At 42.5% G+C, this 24,314-nt stretch overlaps 1 protein-coding gene across 4 annotated transcripts in view; it reads right to left on the bottom strand.

Annotated features, from left to right (window-relative positions):
* Positions 1-24,314, bottom strand: part of ZDHHC14 (zDHHC palmitoyltransferase 14) — a 272,945-nt gene that overhangs the window by 53,358 nt on the left and 195,273 nt on the right. For all 4 annotated transcript variants that reach the window (XM_077898268.1, XM_077898249.1, XM_077898275.1 and 1 more), the window contains exon 3: positions 18,832-18,990. In XM_077898268.1, coding sequence (XP_077754394.1) covers positions 18,832-18,990 — 159 coding nt within the window. The remainder of the gene's footprint in view (positions 1-18,831; positions 18,991-24,314) is intronic.

Raw genomic sequence — 24,314 nt, 5'->3', positions numbered from 1 at the left:
CTGTGTTGTACTCAGGTTCTGAAGGACATGCCCTAAAACCCCAAGCCGGCTGGAGGCTGACCTCTGCTCACCCTGCATGACTCCACCGCTGCTGCCTCTGTCCCCGCCGCCGCGCACCCACACAGAACGCTGCTGGCTTTACTTACAGGAAGGGCCTATGTTTTATTCAGGGTTTTCCAAAGTAAGGGCTGTGATTAAGTAGTGGGTCACGAAATAAGATTTAGTTGGCCATGACCAGCCTTTAAATCAAAAAAAAAAAAAAAAAAAGAAGAAGAAGAAAAATAGCATAGAAAATATCGAGGCATCTCATGTCATCAAGTTACTGCTTCATGAAACTTTAGCTGAGCATTTGTATACATTGAGTACCAGAATATATGCATTTCTTACTGTGAGTGGCAGGGAAGAAAAACGTTTGAAAGCAACTACTGCTTTATTCAGATTTGCAGCTGACATATGACAGGCCCCAAATACTAGCCCAGTGAATCAATCTATGTATATATCGTACCTGCAATAGGTCTAAATATATTCTCAATCATGCCACTTCCATCCTCCTGGGACTGTTGCAGGGTTCTTAGTTTCTGATCAAACTTATATTTTATAATTTGCTACCGTTTCTCTTAGAGTCTGAAGATTTTCATTTGTACTTCTTGAACTTTGAGGGTTTGAGGGTGGGACTGTGAGTTTTATTTAGTGTAGATTGCGGGAAGGAACCGGTTTTGTTCCAGTTGAGAGCACCAACCTAGTCAGAGGACCAAAAAAGCAAGATCCCTTTTTTTTTTTTTTTTAAGAGAGAAAGGTAAAATGGAGATATGAGGTAGATACAACCAGAGAATATTTAATTGCTTTTTTCTCTTTCCCTGCCTCCTTTCCTTTGCTCCCTCCATCAGCAATATTAACTGAGCACCTGCAGGCCAGGCGAGGTGCCAGGTGCTGGAAACACAGGACGAGGGAAACAGGCACAGCCTGCTCTCTTGGGGCTCACACTCCAAATAAGCCCCCAGTGTATTGTGACAGCTGGGGAGCATGCAGGCGGAGTTCAAAAAGCTGTGGGAGGAAGGGGTTTCCCTGAGAAACCACCCCAGGTCCTTCCCTGAAACATGGGCAGGAGTTCACAGAGGGCACTGTGGCTTGTCCCAGGAATGGAGAAGAGGACAGGGGGCCAAGCAGAGGAGGTTGGGCAGGGTGAACATGCTCTTGCAGAGCAGGTTAACGATTGGGCCTCCTTCCTATTAACCACCAGCACGAAAGCACTTTTCAAGAAGGGCAGTGGGATCACATTCTGTTTGGAGCCATAGAGGGTGGATCGGATGCGGAGAAGAGATGGATGGCGGAGGCCGCCAGGAGACCCTGCCCCGTCAAGGTGCGAAGGGAATGCAGCTTGCAGCTGGCCACGGCACAGTAAAGGTGGGGAGGCAGGTGGACCTGGGACCCAAAATGTACAGAGCTGCATGACACATTAACTTTGGACAGAGGAGGGAGGAGTCCAAAGTGACTCTTAGGTTTTTGCCACTCAGAGAGTGACCAACAAACCTCCTGGCTCTCAGCCAGGTGGGGTCACCCCCAACCTGCTGACGTGGAAAGTCTCTGAGCTCCCCAAGTGGAGGTGTCAGAAAATCAGGGGCCTCTGTCAGCCTGGAGCTCAGAGCAGAGGCCTGAGCTGGAGCCTAAACCTGAGGGACAGACAGGCTTCAGGAAGGCAAAGGAAGCGGACTCAGAGCTGAGCACATGCTCCTCGGAGACAAAGCCAGGAACCACGTGCGCATCAGGGTGACAGCAAATCAAGAAGATACACATGGAGGGCAGGTGGCCAGTGAGACCAACAGAAACAGACTTTCATGAAGTAATTGCTATGGCTTTCCTGGGTGTCAAAAAAAAAAAAAGTATTTTTAAAGCAGAGTTGCAGTTTGACAATTATAGGCAGAAATGAGGCAAGCATTTCTTGGCCAGATAAAAATAAAACCCATGGCCGGGGACCACTGTCCTCTGGCTTAGGTCCAGTCTGCCTTTGCCGCAGAAGGAGGCCTTCGTGCAGCGTGCACAGAACACGGTGCCGGCGTGCCACAGTGCCCACCCAGGACAGACAGAGACAGGGTCCCGAGGCCGCAGGAATTCTGTCCTTGAGACCCTCCTGTTGGCGGGGGATGTGCTTGCCAAACACATCTTGTCAGACACGCAGGCTTTCTTTTTTGAAAACCATTTTTAAATCAGGAAATGTGCAGAATAAAAAAGACACATTTAAAAATTGTTTTAAATTCATTATTTTAAACGATCAGGGTCCTCTAACAAAACATTTTTCTAAAGGGCCCATATAAACTATTCTCACTCTCGTGAGAGTATCTGACCCAATCATCCAGAAAGCCCCACAGGGCGTGCCCTGGAGGGTTCTGCTTCCTATCATGGTTATATTTCCATCCCACGGTTATAAACTGGCAGTCTGATGATGAACTGGCTACCCGAGTAGCTTGGCCGTTGGCAGAGAAAGGGCTGGTTTTGCATGGCGGGAGAACTCTGGCCCCTGGGGCAGGGAGTCACAGTCATTTGCTGAAAATGAACACAGTGGTTTTCTGGCTTTGCACATTCGGTGTGGGAGCTTGGCTAACAAGGTCTGGCACAAAGGGATGGCTGTGTCCCCAAACACATGGGCAGAACCGGGACCTCACTCCTGCAAAGTCCAGGGTCTGAGCCCAAGGCCGCCCTTCTCAGGTTGTGGGCCAATGTCACCTGCCTTTTCTTATGTGGGCTGTGAGCCCTCCTGCCACCACAGCCTCATCCACGGTGACTGATGAGAACACGAAATGTGTGACCTCACTCGGACTTGGTGGGCTGGGCAGGTTATTTGATTGTTCCCACTCTTAGGTCCAGATTGTCTCAGAGGGACCCAGTTCAGCTGTCTGTGGACAACAGGCTGTAAGGGGGCCAAGGCCTCTACTCGGGTGGCAATGATGCACCAAAGGACCTCGTTGGGAATCAGAAGCTCCCCCAGAAGAACTATTAGGACTCCTCACCCTATAAAGTCACAGGCAAATGTTCAAAAAAGGTATGTTAGGATGTTAGTTTTTGGTTTTCTCTCCAAGAAACTGCTGATGACTTTTAGGCAAAAAGTTGAGGACAGACCGTCCAGACCGTGGTCCAGCCAGGATCCTCCCCTGGGGGCCCCTTGCTTGTCCCCTGACACCCTGAGGTGAGGCTCCCACTCCACCCCTGCTCACATAAGAGTCTGCCCACAGGGATCCCTGGGTGGCTCAGTGCTTTAGCACCTGCCTTTGACCCAGGGTGTGATCCTGGGGTCCTGGGATCGAGTCCCACATCAGGCTCCCTGCATGGAGCCTGTTTTTCCCTCTCCCTCTGCCTGCATCTGTGTGTGTGTCTCTCTCTCTCATGAATAAATAAATAAAATCTTAAAAAAAAAAAAGAGTCTGCCCATGGTCTGGCCTTTGCCTATAGACCATTCCTTGAAGGACTGGCTTCTCCCTCCTTCTCTATCCTGTGGCTCCAACACCAGCAAAAGACTACAGGTGGCAGGGCTGAAACTGGACTCTTCATTAGTGGCAGCTAATGAACCCAACCCACCCCACCCACCACGAAGCTCAGAGCTCTTTTTGGCATCACTGTGCAAAGTGTAAAGAGCTGGGCAAAGGAGGGGCGAGAGCATACTGGCAGAGGGGGGACATTTTGGGTGAAGGGAGCAGAGTTACGGTGTGTGTGGGGGTCCCTGCCCTCCAGCTGGCATCCTGGACAGCTCCTGGAGCTGCGTGGCCCTGTCCCACATGACCCCATACTTCCACTGGTCATCTCTGCTTCTCTGTTGCATGGATGCTTGCATGCGTTCCTCAGTAGCCACCCGTAAGCTCCTTATAGGCAGGACCCTGTTAACCACATTCACCACTGCCTCCCCAGTGCTGCCTCACACAGGCCCTGATGTGATGGACCATTGACAGTCAGTAGACAGTCCTACATACAGCCACGTGTACAGCCCTAGAGGATCATGAGCCTAGGAGTCACCGCTTCCCTGAGCATAACATTTTAGTCATCCCAGGCGCACAGATGCTGGCGACTTCCAATCCTACAGCAAAGCTTCAGTGTGATCAAAGATGGAAAAAATGTAGGGTTTTTTTTCCCCAGCTAATTGGACTGAAAAACAAACCTATAAATCAGTTACTAATAAGCAATGGTTTCTCAGGCACAAACCGCTTGGTAGAAAGCTGGTTACTTATATGATAAACGGCATACCAGTCTATTATGAGGTTGTTGTTGAATTTAACTCATAAAAGTCAGGAATATGCTCCTGATACCACCTAGTTTTGCCTACTTTCCGTGGAAAGGTATGTGGTACAAACCATTATGCAACCCATGCGGGGCTGGGAAAGGATCTCTGCTTCAAATTTGTGACAATGCCATATTATCCTTTGTGGGAAGGTTTTAAGAACCAAGGGTTCTTTTCCCCCCAGTATTTCTCAGCAGTATAAAGGGACCAAGACAAGCACAGTGGGAAGGAAGGGATTCTCAACAACTTTTAAATAACTTTTAAGATAGATTCTGTTTACCTAAGAACCCAGAGAGGTGGTGAAGACCAGTCTCACACAGCTCATCCTGTCACTGAACTCTCTGGTCCCTTCTTTGTAAGAAAGGGTTACACAAATGCTCCCAGAAAACACCCACGGGTTGGGAGTGGCTAAACCCCAGGCTCAGCAGGCTGCCCTGGGCGAGTGGTCCACCTGCCTACCCACCTACTCTCAGGAAGTTGTGTGTCTGTGTGCCGCACACCTGCATTTGGATCGAGAGAGAAAGAGGAAGAAAAAGAGGAAGGAAGAGAAATGAGCCCAGTATCATTTGTTTTCTTTCTTCTTTCTTTCTTTCTTTCTTTCTTTCTTTCTTTCTTTCTTTCTTTCTTTCTTCTATCTTTCTTTCTTTTTTAAAGAGCTTTTAAAAATGGCATTCTTGAAAGAAATGTTATTGTGTATAACTAAAAAAAAAAAATTCAACACAAACTCTCTGGAGGGTTGTGGGGTGGAGAAAAGATGTTACCTGTCATCTTCAGAAGTCTGTTCTCTAACAAGTGAAGAATCCAAACAAGATTTAACCAGGGGTTCTTGTGTGTGTGGTGAATCCTGTCAGTGGCCTCATGAAGCTTAGGGACCACCTCCCTTCCCTGTGTGTTTTTAAATTCATAAACTACATGAGAGGACAAAAGAAAATAATAAGGATTATTTTCAAAATAATTTAAAAGCTGTGACATAATGAAATGTATGCTTATTTATTAATATGCCAAATAATAGAAGCTATAGTTTCCCAGCTGCCGTAATTGTGAAGTAGTGACAAGTATAAATGTTAGTCTGAATATCTGCAAGAACTGTGAAGGCATCAGAAAATGTCTGTGGTTTCTAGTGGTGACTAACACTACTAATGTGGTTTGTGGCTCATATTCATAATTGAAGGAAATATTAAATTTCATTTAGAGGCTAGTGAGAATAAAGATGAAATTGTTTTTCCCATCCAAGCTCATAGACCCCTGAATTCCATCCAGGGTGCCCAGATCAGGAATCCCTGCTCTAAGCAAACTCTAGAAACAAGGTGCTTGGTCCCCGGCAGGCCCTGTCCTTGGAGGGAGCAGTAAGCTGCATTTGTAGCAGAGCCACAACCCTGGGTTGCCTGTCCTCATGGCAACTGAGCTCTGGCTGTGAGCCTGTAGGGGACTTGTTCTGTCCAGGCCATCGGGATAAATCACTGAACTCTTTCTCACATACGGGGCTCACTGCTTCCACTCAAGTTGCTGGTACCTTCTGATTCAAGTACGCAGCTCACCTCATTAAACTCTCCCCCTTGGATCTTAATGGACCCATGGGAGCCCTGGGAAGGAGAAGGCGCGATCCAAGTACAAAAGTAGGTGCTATGTCAATTCAGGAAGCTAATATAATTATCATGAGAGATTTTTAAAGATTTAAAATACTTACACATGTACCTTGTCTTGTTAACCTCTCAGTAATCCTGGGACAATAACTAGCATGCTGAGTTTACTTATGAGTTTCATGGGTCCAGCTAGGTCATGCTAGACACTCACCTTCCTTACTCATCCTGGAGCCTTCAGAGGCTTTTGGAGGCTGGTGAGCATGTGTAACTCATCTTCCTACTCTCCCTGCACGCCGCAGCCCTGCCCGGTGCCCAGGCATAGAGCCGCGCTCCTTGGATGGATGACGTGTTTCTACCAGGCTGGGGTAGAGGTTACTGCCTTTCTTCATGTGTTAAAACCTTACTGTCCATCTGCTGCTTACCTTCAGGCTCATCTGAGTTTCTCTCTGCTCTGCATCTGTGCGTTACGAGCTTTCCCACTTTCCCACAGGGCTTGGGAGGATGCCTTCTAGTTCAGGCTACTAGAGTCTTACAAACTTTGACTGTTGGCAAGTTCCTGTCCTCTCTGAACCAGATTTCTTTAGCAGATGGGGGTGATACTTTCCACCTCGGTTGATGCATTGGCTGGTTGTGAGCAACAGACGAAGTAACAGATAACATATAGAACCACCTCCTAAAGTTAAAAGCCCCACATAAATATATGATGGATGGCTTTTATGATCATATAAGCCAAAGAGCTATTTTAGTATACATTGTTTCTGTGCATTCATTTTCCTTCCTTAATAAAAATATAATAATGTCTTCTTCACAAGCACATTAATTTTTTTACATTACTAATTTTTATTTATTTTATTCTATTTTGTTCAGTTCTTTAAAATTTAAATTCAATTTGCCAACATATAGTATAACACCCAGTGCTCATCCCATCAAGTGCCCTCCTCAGTGCCTGTCACTCAGCTACCCCATCCCCCACTTCCCTCCCCCCCCCCCCCCCCCGTTTGCTTCCCAGAGTTAGGAGTCTCTCATGATCTGTCTCCCTCTCTCTGTTTTCCCACTAAGTTCCCCTCCATTCCCTTATAATCCCTTTCACTATTTCTTATATTCCACATATGAGTGAAACCATATGATGATTGTCCTTCTCCGATATTTTATTTTTTTAAAAAGCTTATTTATTTGAGAGAGAGAGAGCGAGAGAGCGAGAGAGAGCAAGAGCATATGGATGAGCACTGGATGGGGCAGAGGGAGAGGGAGATGAGCAGATTCCCCGCTGAGCAGGGAGCCAGATGTGGGGCTCCATCCCATGACTCTGAGATCATGACCTGAGCCCAAGTCAGAGGCCCAACCAACTGAGCCACCCAGGCACCCTACATTACTAATTTCTAAGTAAGTGATTCCTCTTCTCCTTTTTCCCAACTTAATCTTTCCATTTTAACTAGTATTATTTTTTAAATATTTTATTTGTTTGAGAGAGAGAGAGAGACAGAGATAGCAAGAAAGAGCATGAGTGGGGAGGAGAGGGAGAGGCAGGCTCCCCACTGAGCAGGGAGCCTGACCTGAGCTTGATCCCAGGACCCTGGGATCATGACCTGAGCTGAAGGCAGACACTCCACCAACTGAGCCACCCAGGTGCCCCTCAATTAGTCTTTTATCTAAAATAGTTTTCAGCTTTTTGAGAATAAAATAAAAACATATTTTGATAAACCAAATTATTTTCATAGCTTTTTAATGTACAAACCTATTCTAAGCTTTCAAAACAAAAGTGCACATTCCTTTATGAGAATTCATCTAAAATGACCATCCTAAGATCAGACTAGATATCCTGAGTGCTATAAACTTGTCAAATATTCTTTATGGTGTTAGTTAACTTTTCATACTTGGGCAACAAACTTCTCAAGGGCAGGAGGCCTGTCTTGTACTTCTTTGCGCTCTCTTTCCACAAAACAATCTGTTGCTGGGGGACAGTTTAATTCTAGGCAACTCAAGTCAACAATGAATTATGAATACGTACTTTTAGATTAGCTGTAAATGTCTACATTGTAAAGCCCTCTACAGATATGGTCTGATTCCTCATCTTGACTCTAAACATCCACCCCTGGGCCCTGGCATGGCCATCAACGTTATGGCCTTCTACCCCTGTTTGCAAACTGTGTCAACATCTACCCCAAACACCCAGAGAAAAGATGGTTCTAAGGGGAGCTAGAGGAGAAATATAGCCTTATTGATGAGTTTTCAACACTGCCAGTGCAAGTTTTCCAACAGTATTCAAAAGATGCTATTTATTAACATTTCAAGGAGGCAAATCACCCTAGCAGTTACTCTTCTGGAAGTGGCTCCTGTAGGAGGCCTCACTGCTGCCCTGATCTCTGTGAGACATGAGAACCTCCTAAGCCTCCACATGGCCTGGCCTCCAGACTGGAATCCTGTCTGTTCCCAGGGCTCTTAACCTACACTGTGAATAAGAACCCTCTGGGAACTGTGCTAAAATGCAGACTCCCAGGCCCACACAGTCCATTTTAAGGCATTTCTATATACTTACACCTATAACAAATTTACTACGAAGTAAATTCTTCTGCAAGATGAAAGACTTTAGAGTTTCCTTTTATTTTGGTTATTGCCTCAAAAGCACCTCTAGACTCTTAATTTTAATGTTTTTTGGAAGAAACTCCTAGAAGCAGAACACAGAGGACCTCATCGTAGGGAAAGCATGCTGAGAAAGATATTGCCAGAGAAGAGCTGGCTACCCAGTTGGAACAAGAGGATGGCTCCGAGCGACAGGGTGAAGACTCCATGGACGATGGTGCAGAATCTAGAGAAGAGCAGGGAAAGCCGGGGACCTGGGGAAGCGTGATGTACAGGAAATGAGAACTGGCAGGAAGAAACAAAGAACACAGCATGGAGGCAACCAGGAACAGTTTTAATTTGATGTAAGAGGAGGTGAAAAGGCTTCCAGGAAAGAATGTCATCTTACTGTCAAGTGAGTCAGGAAGGTTACTTGGAATTTTGTCATCTGTCACTTGAGCTAATAACACTGAATCATTGTTAATGAGTGACTTAATTCAACCCCCCCCTCTCTTTCTGAAAAAGGACTCGAGCTGCTTATAAGCAAGCCAGGAATAAGTTAGTGCCAAAAATACACGCCCTAAAGTCTCATTTACATTGCTCAGATGTGGGTAAATTTGGCTCTGAACTTCTGATACGATTAAAACGTTTTATGAAGGAATGGCAGCATTCTGCACAGCGGTGAACTGAATTCCCGCTCTCCCCAATCCTGCAAAGTGTGAGTTCCATCACAATGATGGTAAGTCTCTGACGTTATCTTCACTTTGCAAGTCCCAGTAAGCCCTCGGGCCACTACAATAGATGATCTGTGAAAACAAAAACCTCCAAGTTTGTTTTCAGCTAAAATATCTCATAACTGTACTTATTCCTTTGAGTCAGAGGTAGGTAACACAATTAGCAGAGGCAGGTGGGAGCTTTCCAGAGGTCAATGAATGGGAGAAGGTGAAAACAGGACTGGTGGCTTGGATCCAAAACCACTGAGTAGATTGTTTGATAGATTCTGAAGTTTAGTTATAGGACCTGTTGCTTCAACCAAAAAGAAAGGATAAAACTCCAGACAGGCTAACACGAGGGGGCTAGATGAGGAGCAGAGGAACCCAGCCCATGCATCACTGCAGAAAGAGCAGAGGCAGCCCCCACATGAGTTGTAGAGTAAATAGCTCCCCCAAATCTCAGGAGATTGGTCTTTTGGACTGCTTTCAAGCATCCCTGAAAGTCTCTGAGCCTCTGTCCTACTGTCTAGTCCACCTGGTGTGTTGACCCACTGGGTCTCTTGCCCTCCTGCAATGCAGTGACCCCTAATTAGGCTGTACGACTTGATCTAGGGACCCCCGCACTACGAAGTCTGGGCTCCTGAAGACCCCTCCCTGTGGTCCTTGCCATACTCCACTGTGTTGGTTATCCCTGCCTTCCTCGGCAGACAGTGAGATGCATCTGAACAAGGATTGTGTATTCTGATGATCACATTAGAGATTTAAAAATGACAATGAAGAAATCATTCACACATGCATGTGGGGGAGGGGACCTTGAGTCACTTTCTGCACCTGGTTTGTGGGTCAGTGACATGCTTCAGATCGCATGATATCTAATAAGGACATGTCTCTTTGTACTGTCCTTTTCCCACAATGGTATTGGTTATTATGGCTAGCTTATTCTTTAGCTTGAACTACATAATTATTTTATCTTGTCTCCCACCTCAAATTGGTTAAATTTATAAAGAAGTTTGTGGAGAGAATGTATCTTGATTTCTATTGTGATTCCTAATTGATATATAGTCACCTACTTTAATGTATTGATTTGGTAACTAATAACCTTCCTTACTGAAGTTAAAAAACTAGTTCTAGTGTTTGTTGGTACTAGTTCTAATGTTATTGTTGGTTTTCCTGTCATCTACAATGAAGGGATAACTTGCCTGCTCCCTTTTGACAGTTCATATTTATTTTATCTCATCTTTTGCATTAGTTAGAAAAAGCTAGAAAAATGTTAAATGCTAGCAATGATAGTGAACATCCTAATTTGTTTCTAACTTTAATGTAAAATAACTCCAGTGTTTTGCCATAGAGAAAATGTTAGCTTTTTTCATTTTTAAGATCACGTTAAAAACTGCCTAGCAATTTACCACAAATATAGTAGCTTTAAACAAATTTATTACCTCAAAAAAATTAATTAAAATATATTTTACATATAACATCATGTAAATTGAGGATGTATAACATATTGATTTGATATGTTTATATAATATGATGGTCGTAGCAATACTTAGCATCTCATCTACCTCTCATAATTATGGTTTCTTTTTTGTGGTTGGATTAATTAAGATGTAGTTTCTTAGGAAGTTTATTATAATACAATATTATTGTCTATATTCACTATATTGTGCACCATATCTCTGACTCATTTACTACTGGTTGCAAGTTTGTACACTTAAATAACATCTCTCTTGGTTCCCTGCTCCCCACTTTGTTCTTATGAGTATGACTTTTCTAGATTTTACATATAAATGGTATCATAGACAATTTGTCTTTGACTTATTTCACTTAATGTAACGTTCTCAAGATACATACATTATGATGCAAATGGCAGGATTTCCTTCTTTCTTGTGGATGAATAATATTCCGTTATACGTCTATGTCACCCTCTTTACCCATTCATCCATTGACAAGCACTTAGATTATTTTCAATTCTTGGCTATTGTGAATAATGCTGCAATGAGCATGGGACTGCAGCTATCTCTTCAAAATGCAGTGGCTTTAAACAACACAAATTTATAGTCTTGAAATTTTAGTGGGTCAGGAGCTAGGCTCTGGGTCTCCTCAGGCTAAGATCAAGGTAATTGTGGGGGGTGCAGGTGTCATTGGGCTTGGGTCCTCTTCCTTCTAAGCCTAGTGCAGTTGGCAGGATTCATTTCCTTCTCACCTTTTCCAGCTCCCTCCATCTTGAAGCTAGCCATGTAGGATGAATCCTTCTCCTACTTGGAATCTCTGTTATTTTCTCTTAAGGGCTCTTGTGATTATATTGGGGCCACCTGGATAATCCAGGATACTATCCATTACTTGAAGTCAGTTAATTAGTAACCATAATGGCATCTGCAAAATCTCTTTGTTATGTAAAGTGACCTAATTATGGGAGTAATACCATGGTATGGAGATCATGGGGCCCAAATTCTGCCTACCAGACCTCCCAATCTTGGTTTACCAAGCTTTAGAGTTAGAAATGGGTGCCAAGTTTTATTAAATCTCTTTGTATTATCTATTGTCATGATCATATACCTTTTGGCCTTTGACCTATTGATATAAGTAATAGACTTATTAACATTTAAAAAATTGCATTCCTGGAATATGTCAAATTCCCTTCTGTGTCAAATGATTAGTTCTCTTATTACACTTCTAGATTAAATGTGGTGTTATCATGTTGACCTTATATACATTTTTTAAAAAGATTTTATTTATTTATTCATGAGAGACACAAATAAAGAGGCAGAGACAGGCAGAGGGAAAAGCACAGGCTCCTTGAGAGGAGTCCAGTGTGGGACTTGATTTACATTTATTAATGAGAATCTCCTTTTTTCATGATGTTTTTGTCAGATTTTAGTGTTACTTTTATGCTATCTTGGTAAAATGAGCAGAAAATCTGTCCAAGCTACTGTAAGATCTGAAATACTATTCAGAGCACAGGAAGTAAGACTGTTTGGTTCTAGCATCTTTCTTGGATGACTCTAGTAAATTACTTAGTTTTTCATTATTAGTAGTCTATTTAAGTTTCCATTCATTCTTTGACTCATTTCCCATAAAATCATGTTTCACTGAGATTTTCAAATCAATCAACATAGTTATATAATATGCAAAGTAATGCAATTATTTTCTAATAACTAAAAAGTTTACCTATATTTGTCTTATTTGAATCTGTTACTTCCACTTTCTTGTTATTTTCTCTTTCAGTCTTACCAGAAGTTTATTTTTATGTTGTTTATTTTCCAAAGAATTAGAGGTGGTATCATATTTATTCTTCTGTTTTCTAAATCATTAACTGTTTTCTTCCTGTTTTTCTTAAGTTTATTCTTTTTCTATCTTCTTGAGATGGATACTATGTTTATTTGTTTATAAGTTCAGTTTTGTTTTTTGTACTAGACTTTTTAAAACTTTTTATTTTATTGGCCATTCACCATCTAAGTAAACTTCCTGTTTTGAGGAGAATCTCAAAATAGGTGAGAGGCAGGACTCCACCCTCCCACCTCAGTTAGAGACGCTAAAAGTGGGTACTTAACCTCTCCCACTTGCTAACTCCTTGAGTGTGAAGGTGAAACAGGTCCAGGTGCTCCCACCCAGATGTCTGAACCCAGAGTCCTTGCAGACTAACAGAATCACAGTTTTAAGCTGATAGCAGCAGCAGCAGAATTAGAACTCAGTGGTGGCAAAACAAACATTTTGTTTGTAGTGCGTGCACCTCCTGTGACATTCTATTGCAGGAGTGACTGCACTCAGTTACTCAGACTTCCCTGCTCTTATTGGCTTCTGAGGCTGGTTTTCAGGCTTCTCCTCCTCATTCCTATAAGCAACCTGACAGGTTTCCAAATAATTTTTTCTGCTTAGGTCAACTATTTTGTATGTTTAAAATTTAAAATTCTAACCAGTACAGTTTTTTTTTTTGCATTTTTCTTATTGTAATTTTCTAGCTATTCCACAATTATGATTTTGAGGTTTGTGTTTGAAGTTTAAAAACCTTTTTTTTTTTTAAATCACAATTGGATAAGTTTGTGTATTTATCTCTTTGCAGTTGATTTCTAGTTCCACTGTTGTGCCATCAGATATTATAGTCTGTGAAATATCTGTTTTTAGAAAGCTAGGGATTTTTTGTGACCTAGTATGATTAAATTTTGTAACTATTCCACACACAGTTAAAAAAAAGATAAGTATATTTTGTAGAAACAAAGTTAAGCATATATTTATTAATTATATATTAGTATTCTTTATTTCCTTACTTGTATTTTACTTACCTGAACCATTAAAATAAGAAGTATGCAATTGTTTCTCATTAGCATTATGTTTATACCAAATTATCCTTGCCTTCTCTAACAAATTTTGCTTTATGTATTTTGATGCAATGTTATTTGTTGCATATATGTTGATGACTGAATTGTTAATTGTACTCTCTACCAGGGTAAAATTACTCTATTTGGCTTATACAATATAATAAATATAATGATTTCTGTCTTGAATTCTCCTTTGTCTGTTCTTAGTAATGATCTTTGAGGACTATCTTTTATTTTGATGCATCTAGCTACTAGCACAGTGTATGACACATAGGTGCTTATTAAATGTGACTGAAAAGCAAAGATACTTGAAACTGATGTGGGGGCAGTTACAGTAAAGCCCTGTTTGTTTTGGTTCTTGGGAGGATACAAATGCCAGCTCTCTCCATTCCCTTCAAATGATACACTTTCCTTTAGGAAATCAATAGCTCTCTCATCATACCCTAATAGTTAAAAAGAAATTCCAGAATGTACCTCCACGCCAGAAGGCAGCTGCAATTCCAAATCTCAGATATTCCAAACCTCTTAATATTAGGCACAATTGTGAAGCAGTAACTCTAATGAGTGAGCTCAAATATACACAGAGGATACACAACAGACAAAATATCAGCAGCTGGCTCCAAAAACCAAATCACAGAGGAAGCAGCTGGATCAATGGAAGGAAGACACTGTAGGGTGAGAAGGGGAGTGTGTAGTATGTCCAGGAGAGAAAGAGCACAGCAAAAAGGAGACATGGGAATGAGAAGGAGAGTTTATAAGGATTTTTAAAGATGGTGGTAAAACCCTACCAAAAGCAATAGTCACTGAACACCAAGTCCCTCTGGAGGGCCTCTGGAGGTTCTTTGTGCCACCTACACCAGAATTAATAGATGAGGATAGAACAAAATGTGACCGGGTCAACTCCTGTGTGAGGAGAGTGGCTGGCAATGCTGAGAGCTCCTCAGGGATTGACACAACTGGGGCGCTTCACATGTCCTTTCTTTTGTTCTCACAGCACTTCAGGATATGGCACTGCATAGGCAGAGAGGATCCTCCTTGCCCACACAGGGCAATAGGTCTGGAACCCAGGGGCAGTCGCCTCCAGAGGCTACCTCTAGGTCTCAGGCTAAGCTGCCTGGTCAAAGCTAGACAAATTCATGGTACAGAATGAAGCAGACTTACAAATGCTCACATGCGCCATCTCATATTTTAGCAAACTCAACTTAGTCCACAGTGTGTATTTAAACTACTTCCAAGAAGATCCTTTTAATTACAGGTTTAGACTGTATTAAGAATACTCAATTAAAAACAAACAAACAAAAACAAACAAACAAAAACAAAACAAAACAAAACAACACAAAAGAATACTCAATTCCAGTGAAAGCTGCTGGCTATTGTGACATGAGACCAGAGACTACCAAAGGATAGACTTTCCTGAAATGTGGAGTGGACTCACTTGGGGCTCTGGGAAGTATACCGTGAGTTAGAGAGGACCTCTCAAGCACACAGTTTGCTTTCCAGCACCTCCAGTTACTCACACTATAATAATGATCTGAGGGATCCTGAGGATCAGAGAGAGTAGAAGTGGCTATATGGCCCCAGATGTTGATCATTTAGAAATATTTTATAACCTCAAAGATTGCCTGGATGAACAAATAAGCCAAAATATTCTGTTCCATATGTGCAGAAGCAATTTGATAGCAAAAGAAAAAGAACTAAAGAGAAGACAGAAAAGGTTCTGAGAGAGAGACAGAAACAGAGGTAAACAGAGACAAAACCAGAGGTGGTGATGGGGAATATATTCACTTCTAATACTTCAGGTCATCTAAAGCACACCAGATTACAGGAAAACGAGGTAATTCCTATCACACTGTGAAGATGAACCTTGTAATGTGCAGTTATTTGGGAGTGTTATGGCAGCAGTTCATGATAACGCTATTGGCAAACATTCACTGAGCCCTCAGTGTGCACCAGGTCTCTACAGGTTGCTTGCTGGGCACTATCTCACTTAATCCTTAAAAGAAACCTATGAGGTAGTACTAGGGTCATCCCATTTTACAGACGGGATAACAATTGGGTAGTCAGATGACCTACCCAGGTACTAATACTATCCAATGACAGGACCTGGATCCAGCCTTGGGTATTTAACATTAGAGCCACATTGCCAACCACTAGGATCTGCTAACCAGTTCTGTATTTGTACCAGAGTTTGCTCTCCATGAAAGCTTTTCCCTCAGTTCCTCAACTAAAAATACAGAGCCCCTACAAGTTTGCTCTCATTTCAAACTTATTTAACAAAGAAAAACACTCTTCTAAACTGCCTGAGAAACTGTACTTTTCCTCTCTCTTCTCCCACTGTAAACTGATATTTATTTGTGTACGTAGGAAGAACCATCCCAAACCCATTCATTACAAGGGAAGGGAAGCCACATGTACTAACCTTGGCTTTCAGCACATCATTGTATTTTTCCTCTCTGGCTGCAAAAAGTATAATTCTTTCAATAAAAACTTTCTATCTAAAAATAAAATCACAGCAAACTCTGCAATTACACTTCTCTGTTGGAGACATTTGCTTTCCACTCTATTTTCCTGAATGTGGAAAGAGGTCCAATTTTCTGGTCTGCTAATGGGTCACACCAAAGGCCCAAATGTAGCATAATGAACTGGAAAACCAAAGCTATGTAGGTTTGAATCACTGTGTGGTTGTTCCAGGAGTGCTGTGAGTAGCTTTATGTTAAATCAGCTATATTCTACTTGTCTCACCTGTCGTTGGTACAGTGGGGCCCTGATCAAGGTTTGCCAAACTCCAGCCCTAGGACAAGCAGATGCTGCTTAGAGGAGACATTGGTAATGTAGTCTCTGGCCAGTTTTCCTCCTCTTGAGCCTACTCCCAAACTTTCCCCTTTCCTTGCCTTTCCTTTTGCTGTTCTGTGTCTCCCAATTATAGGACACCACCCTGCTTATTTGTGGAGTGCTGTATTGCTACCATGACTTGGATTTATCAGAAAAGTTGCAGAAGGGCTCCTAGATACTATAGACTGGCGGCTTGAATTTTCTCAGCTGGTGGTTTCCATGAGATATTGTACTATCTTAAATATGCTCTAGGAGAAGTACACCATTAACTGGGGTTGATACATAATTTTGGTAAGGGGATTTTACATCTAATTCATCAGAGTTCTTTAAGGGACATTTATGTACACCTACAGGTGTTGGAGGAAATGAATAAGATGGTTATAGGAGCTTTTAGAAAGTGTTTTATAATAATCCAAAGAGAATTTTAAAACACTATGAGCTGGGGAGGAAGTTTTATCATGATTAGTAGTCTAGACTACAGAAAGGAAATAGAAGATTGAGACCAACTGATACAAATGAACAAATGAACAGATGTCTAGAAATGGGTAAACACTTTTATAAATAATAAAGAGAAGGAGGTGCCCAGTAAACTCTTTGGAGTTGGGGAATACCAACTCCCTACTTATAAATGCCTAGTGGAATAAGTCACTGGATCTCCAGGAGAAGGCGTGGAATATAACAGAAGAGCTTTACAAAAGTGTAAGTTACATCATATAATATCTCATCATATGATACTCCATCATGTAATATCAAAACTATGACTCCAGAAAGGGTCTTGAGAACCTCTACAGGTTATTCCTTAAAGATACTCTGCAATGCTTTGACTTAAAAGTGTCCTCAAGATGGCCTGTGGGGCTGAAGTCATGAGGAAGCCTATCAGAAGTCTAACAAAGGCTGTCATGTGCCTTATAGAAACCCTGGTCTGCCCCCATATAGAGGACCAGGTATGGTTTTGGTCACCATACCCACAGAGTGCTATAGTAGATCAAGGAATTATCCATAGAAAGACAATCAAAAATATAAAGGGATCAGAAAAAATAACAGAATACCAACAAGAATTACAGATACAACAATAACATTTGCTCTACACCAGGCACTATTCCAAGTGCTTTCCTTGTGTTGATCCATATAATCCATCAACCATCCCATGAAGTGGCTACTGTTATCAAGGCCATTGTATAGATGAGAAAACTGAGGCATAGAGAGTTTAAGTAGCTTGTCTGAGTCATGAAGCTAGTATTTGCACCCAGGCCATCTGGTGCCAGATTCCTGGCTCTTGACTAAGACTACTTGCAAAATGGGAGAAGATAGAACAAAATTCCATGCTGTTCTGCTTGGGGGCCAAGGCTAAAAGTAATTTATCTAACTTAAAAAAAAAAAAAAAAACAAGACAAAGCCTTGATGGGGGAAATCATGGACTTTATACCAAATTATAGATTTTTAAAGTTAGGATGAAGTAAATTTCAGACAAATAAAAGGAAAACATTTTTGTACAGTGGAAGTATATTATAACATTTTATTTTCTTTAAGAATGGAGACTATGAATTCTAATAGATTCAGAAAGAGTATTGGCCATGAATGATGATGTTTTACTGAGGGAAATAAGGTTGGTTCTGAGCTAACAGGATTCCTGGAATTATCCTTGGTCATTTCTATTAGAGGCAGGTCACAGGACTGGAGAAATGTGGGTCTTTCCGGGTGGGCAGAGCCTTTGTGTAAATCACCCTTCCTGTGACTTGAGTCACCTGGTTGCCAACTTCTCTAAGAAGCTTCACACCAAGGAAGGAGATGGTCTGTGGGTGTGGCTAGCAGCTCTCCATTTGAAGTGACAGAAGGTGCTTGCCAAATAATTCCAGGGGGCTGAGAGCCACGTCACTTGTCAAAATCCTGTGCTGGGCCAACGGTGGCCTAACAGTAGAGCCACGTCTTACAACTGAGGAGCCTGTGCTATACCCGTTCCCTCAGTCTGTTTCTCTAGTCTGTCCCTGAGCAAGCAAGTGGACAGGGAGGGAAGATTGTGGTGGTCCCTGGGAAGAGCCACCATCCTAGCCTCTGCCTCTCTTCCTCTCCTTGGGCTGCAAGTGCCTCCAGCTCCCCCACTAAGTACCTCTGGAGGAGTTGTGAGAACTGCACAAAGCTCATCCGGCAACATGTGGAGACAGCCTTCTGGGTGATGGAGGGACCTAGGGGTAAAGTGGTTTTATTCCTAATGCCCGCTGATCCGGCCACTCCAGGGCAGGAACCCCCACTCTGTTGTGCGCCCTGCAGGAGCAGAGGACCTAGGGCGCCGGACTGATAGTGGGGGTGGGGGTGGAAGACGTAAAAAGCAAAAAGAGATTTGGTACCACTGGGCTTGGTGAATGGGATCCGTGGCAGGAGGCACTTGAAATATTAACTATTACTGAGTTGTTCGGTTCCGGGGATTATAGAGACACACATGCTGACTCTCCTTAGCGCAATCTCCTCCAAGGCCACCAAGGCAATCAATCAGCCACCCCATCCGCTGCAGACATTTCACCCCCCGCATGAGAGGCGGAACAGAGGCGATTTCTGCTGCTACTCACCTACGCAGTTATCGCAAAGGCTACAATGAGAGGCACGAGGGGGCCGGAAAATCTTGCAGGTGAAACAATATTTAAGTTTCACAGTCTGGCCATTGATGATGACTTCTTTGGTTCTGGGAGGTGGGCGGTACCCCCCTGAACTGGTGCCATTTGCGATATCTGTGGAGAAAAGAAGAGAAAGCACACGCCCTTAACACAATCATTTGTCCTCTGTGGCCTCGTACACCTAGGAGGAGGCCTGGAGTCTGCACTTCTAAGGGCAGTGGTCACACCTGGCATTGGGACACCTATGCCTTCCTGGGAGGCACCTGACACACAAATGCTCCCTGCTGTCAGAGGACCTGCATGCAGCCCCATAGCATTCCTGCTCCTTGCCAGACTAGTTACACAGGTGGGAGCCGCCAGGTGACTGAGTTCTGGCCAATGGGGTTCAAGCTCAGCCACTGGGTACCAACCCATGGAGTCCCGAACGCTCTCTCCCCTCCAGGCAGGCGCACCTTGGAACCTCAAAGCGGGGATCCTGATGTCTGTGCTGAATAGAGCTGCCTTTCTAACCTCTTTATCCTCCATACTGTCATAGGGACACCAAATTCCCACAGTGTTAAATTGCTGAAGGTCTGGATTTTATTTGTTACAGCAGCTAGTGTTGCCCTAATACAGTGAGTGATACTGACATCAAGATCTTTCTCCGATGGTGCATTCCAAATCCAGCTTAAGAATGTCCCATCTTGAAATGAACAAGGGGGTAGTGGAAGGGGAGGTGGACGGGGGGTTGGGGGACTGGGTGATGGGCACTGAGGGGGGCATTTGACTAGAGGAGTACTGGGTGTTATGCTATATGTTGGCAAATCGAACTCCAATAAAAAATATATACAAAAAAAAAAAAAAGAATGTCCCATCTTGCACATTGGCCTCCTCAAAAATACCAGGCATTGGATGGAAGGAATATAAATTTTTTATATATATATATCTGTGTGTGTGTATGTATATATACATACACACACATCATATATATATATACTTATGTCCAAAAATATGTATTTAAAGGTTATATTTACACATAAATATATGTATATTTATGTATACATAAATATGTATTTAAAGGTATATTTAATATACATATGTAAATACATATTTAAAGGTATATTATATATTCAAATATACATACATTTAAATGTATGTTTTAAAAATAATTTCCATGTTTTGTTTATTGTCTGACCAGCATCCTTCATTATATTTTAGAATCAGTTTTTTAAATGTTGAAGAAAATACAAACATGTTTATTTTTTAAAGTTTCACTTTATCTTATAGTCTGGTTCTTGTCTCTGTGTTCACATTAGAATCACCTGGGGAGCTTTTAAACTTCCCCTAATGCATGGATCCTGCCCCGGACCCATTAAATCAGAATCGTCCCCAGGATGATTCTAATGTGCTGCAGGGTTGAGAACCCTTGCTCTCCAGGAAAATAAAACATAGAGTTTTATTCTCATCTAGACCCCTCCCAGCCCTGTGAGGCCTGCCAGAAAGAATTTGGGGCAGCTAGCTGTGCAGCCAAGAGCAGGAGGCCCCTGGGGGAGCAAGAGCAAGAATATCTAAGGGCTTCAGCAAAGACTCTGTAGTCAATAAACAAGCAAGGCAGACCCTAGGGGCTGGAGGAAATCTTGGGAAACTTCAGGGTGTTCTCGAAACAGAGCCAGTAGCATTAAAAGTAGCTGTTCCTTTTAATTTATACACAAGGAAAGTACACATGATCAGATAGCAGCATTTGCAGCATTCGGTAAATTTGCTAAGTGGTAATAAGCAGTGAGTCCTGTCACCCCCTGAGGCCCCCACAAACAGTCTGGGCAGGAGTCATGAGAAGAGCTTCCAAAACTATTAATCTTTCTGTCCTGCCCTTAGAGGGTCTGATTTCATTGGCAGGGTACAGTCTGGCTTCAGGGTGGTAAAAACTCCCCAGGTATGGTGGTATTCGCAGAGCTGCACCCTCTGCCAGCACCCCAGCACGGACGGAATCTACCATTCAACATGTAATGACTTCGGGGCCCCTCACCTTTCACCCCAATCTTTAAGAGGAGGACCGAGGCCTGGAAATCTGCCCCAGCCTTTTGGCCTAAGTGTTGGTATTTGTGAAAATACCAGTGGCAGGCAAGCAACTTGAGTGGTTACTAGGCATTTTCTACTCATGGAAAACTAAAGTTCTCTAAGCAGGTTATGGAAGAAGAAGACAGAGAGTTCAGGAATATCTGAGGGACAGAGGCAGTGCGGAGGACAGGAAAACGGGCAGAGTAAGGGGCAACCCTCTGCTTTACCTTTTTGCTGAGGACAATCCTTCAACTTAGAATAATTAAATAGCTGGGGAGCCCAAGGACCCTGGGTGACCTTGCCCAGAAGGATACCTTCTCCTGGCATGTGTCCCCACCTGCCTGGCCCCCCGGTGCCTATCTTATCAAACATCTCAATGGATTCTGAATAAGGAGTAAACAAAGAGATGACATGGCTGTGTACTTCCCTTAGCATCATGGCAAAAATAACTTGCTTTGAATACATCAAAGATAAGGTCAGCTCTCCAGAGGTGCCAATTGGGTGCCACTGAGGCCTAAATTAATTATAACTTGGTGCCTCATTAGCCTTATGTCAGCCATGAAATCCATTTTATCAATTCAGCTCTTGCAAACGTGGGCAGGAAAACTCAAAAGCCAGATATAGGTTTCAAAATAATAACCCAATCAATAATATTTGTGTTAACTTAATCAGAAAATTTAAAAAGTGAATTGTCAAGGGAAGTGTTTTAAAAAGCTGGGATAATGCACTTATTCACACTGCAACGACTAACAAAGCCTAGCCTGAGTAGCAGTGACTTGGAAAAGTAGTTAGCACTTCTTAAAATAAACAAGTGATTGTGTAGTTCCAAACTATATTTTTGAAAGATTAAAAGTTTGATACAATGTGAACTGAAGGCGAAACTCAACAGGCATGACAAATGGAAGCATAAGAATGAAGCTAAACCCAAAAACTCGTATCTGCAGAGCTTTTTATGTAAAAGAAATTGAAGAATCAGAAGACCTGGATTCAGGGCCCAGTTGTACCATCATTAAAGTGACTAAAGGTCTATAGAACTAAAAAAAAAAAAAAAAAAAAAAAGCCAATTGACATTTAAGACATACAGTTGACCCTCGAACAATGTTGGGGTTGGGGAGCCAATCCCTTGCAGAGTTGAAAATCCAATTATAACTTTTGACTCCCCCAAAACTTTACTATTAGTAGCCTATTGTTGATCAGAAGCCTTACCAATAACATAAATTAAGATGTATTTTGTATTGCATGCACCATGTACTGTATTCTTACAATTGAGTGAGCTAGAGAAAAGAAAATGTTATTAAGAAAATCATAAATAAAAAAAAATAAAAAAAAGAAAATCATAAATAAAACACATTTGCTGTTACAAATACTGTTCTGTATTTATTGAGAAAACCACATGTATAAGTGGCCCCCATGCAGTTCAAACCCACGTTCGACCTGGTGGTAGTTACAGATTGGAGGGGAGACCTGGGACCTCACTAGTGCAACAGTACAAGGATCTGCTTTCCTGTCTTTCCCCAGATGCTGCTGGAGGGCAGGGACCACGTTTTACCCACTTTCATGTTCCTGCTGTCCAGATGAGGTTCTAGCACACAGTAGGTGTGAAAGGCCAATAGTCCTGGCAGGTGAGGATGAAAGATGCCAGTCAGAGTTTCCTTGCCCTGGGGATGCCTCTCTCAAGATCCTCCTGAGGCTGCTGCTCTTCTTATATGTGTCCCTAGTTGCTGCTGGTCAAGAGACCCATCTCATGCAGCTTGTCTGTGACACTAGAATGCGCCACATGACATGGGCAGCTGGACACCTCAGGATACCCCAGTGGTGCTGTTTCTTCCACATAATAAATTCAAAGCTTTCAGGCATGCTTATGTCCAGGGTAGACATGAATAATAGGGCCTTGAAACCCAGGACCTCAAATACCTACCTGAGCACAAAGGAAGTTTCTCTTGAATGTTCAGAGTGATGCCAATGGCTGGTCATAAAATCTGTTCCTTGTTCCTGGAAATGACGACCACCCGTGGCCCATGTCATGGGGCACACAAGGTGGCATTCCTGTGCTAATCCTCAATTACTCTGCGTTTTGGGTTTGGGTTTTTTTTGTTGTTGTTGGCAACCATTGTGCCTCTGCCTCTTAGGGCTGCTCTTTGTGGTTTAAGTAGAGCCGTTGAAAAAAAGAGTAATTGAAGTCTGCAATATCTAATGGATAAAGAACACTAGAATTTGGGGGGATAAACCTCTAACAGTACTTCAAGTTTATATGAGTCAGTATTTCTTAAGGACATTTTTATACACAGGCATTTTGAAAGAGAACTTAAAAGCCTGAAATGGCCTTTCTCTTCATAAAGTACCCTTTCCTTGCAAATTGCCGGTAGCTGTGGGTGTGGAGGCAGAAACAGTGACAGAACCGCCATCTGGCATGAACCTCACAATCAGCAAAGAAAGAGGGGATCTGGGGATCTGGAGAAGGGGTGCTGTGCACGCAGTGTGAGTCCAGAGACACAAAGCTGCCTGTTGACTAAGTTTTTCACTCTGAGAGGAGTCCTGGGCTTAACCAGAGGTCCTAAGTAAGCTGTTTGTTAATACATGCCTACTCTGAATAAGTCACTCTGAATAAGTCTTGTTCTTTTAGGACACTCGTATCCTGAGAGACCCACTTGTCTACCATCTTATTTTCTGCTCCAAATTCAGGGAGAAAATGGTTGAACTTTTAAAACTATTGAACTTCACCATATAAAGTAATTGAACTCTGCTTTTTTTTTTTTTTAATGTAGAGGGAATGGGGCACCTTGGTGCCTCAGTCAGTTGAGCATCTGACTCTTGATTTCTGCTCAGGTCATGATCTCAGGGTCATGAGTTCAAGCCCTGCATGGGGCTCTGCTTGAGATTCTCTCCTTCTCTTTGTGCCCTTCCCCCTGTTTGTGTTCTCTCTCTCTCTTTCTCTCTCTCTCTCAAATAAATAAATCTTAAAAAAATAAAATGCAAAGGAAAAAACCCAAATATACAAAAGATATACATTTCTTTACCTTTACCAAAAGGATTTGGAACAGTGGGATTCCCCGATGCGTTGGAGTTTTATAGATGATTCACACTGACAATGTTGTCCAGAGAGAGAAGAACCTCCACTAATAAGTGTTTAACTGGAATGAAGGTAAAGCTTCTCTGCATGAGGATACAAGTCACAGGGGAAGTACAATTTGCTTTATACCAGGTTTGATGATTATGTCCATTGCATGTGCTGGAGGACAGCTGTTGGATCTAATGCATCTGAAATTTCATAAGGTTCATTTCATTGGTGCTCTGCAGCATTTGGGACACAGACCACCCAACCTTGAAATGGTTATCTATCATGAAGGGAAATGGCTAAGAGCCAATTAACATAGACTCCTGCCTAACAGTCTGTAAGCTTC

Source organism: Canis aureus, chromosome 1 (assembly GCF_053574225.1).
Source record: "Canis aureus isolate CA01 chromosome 1, VMU_Caureus_v.1.0, whole genome shotgun sequence".
Taxonomy (NCBI): Eukaryota; Metazoa; Chordata; class Mammalia; order Carnivora; family Canidae; genus Canis; species Canis aureus.
The sequence above is the reverse complement of the archived record's forward strand: the minus strand, read 5'-3'. Positions and strand labels throughout refer to the sequence as shown.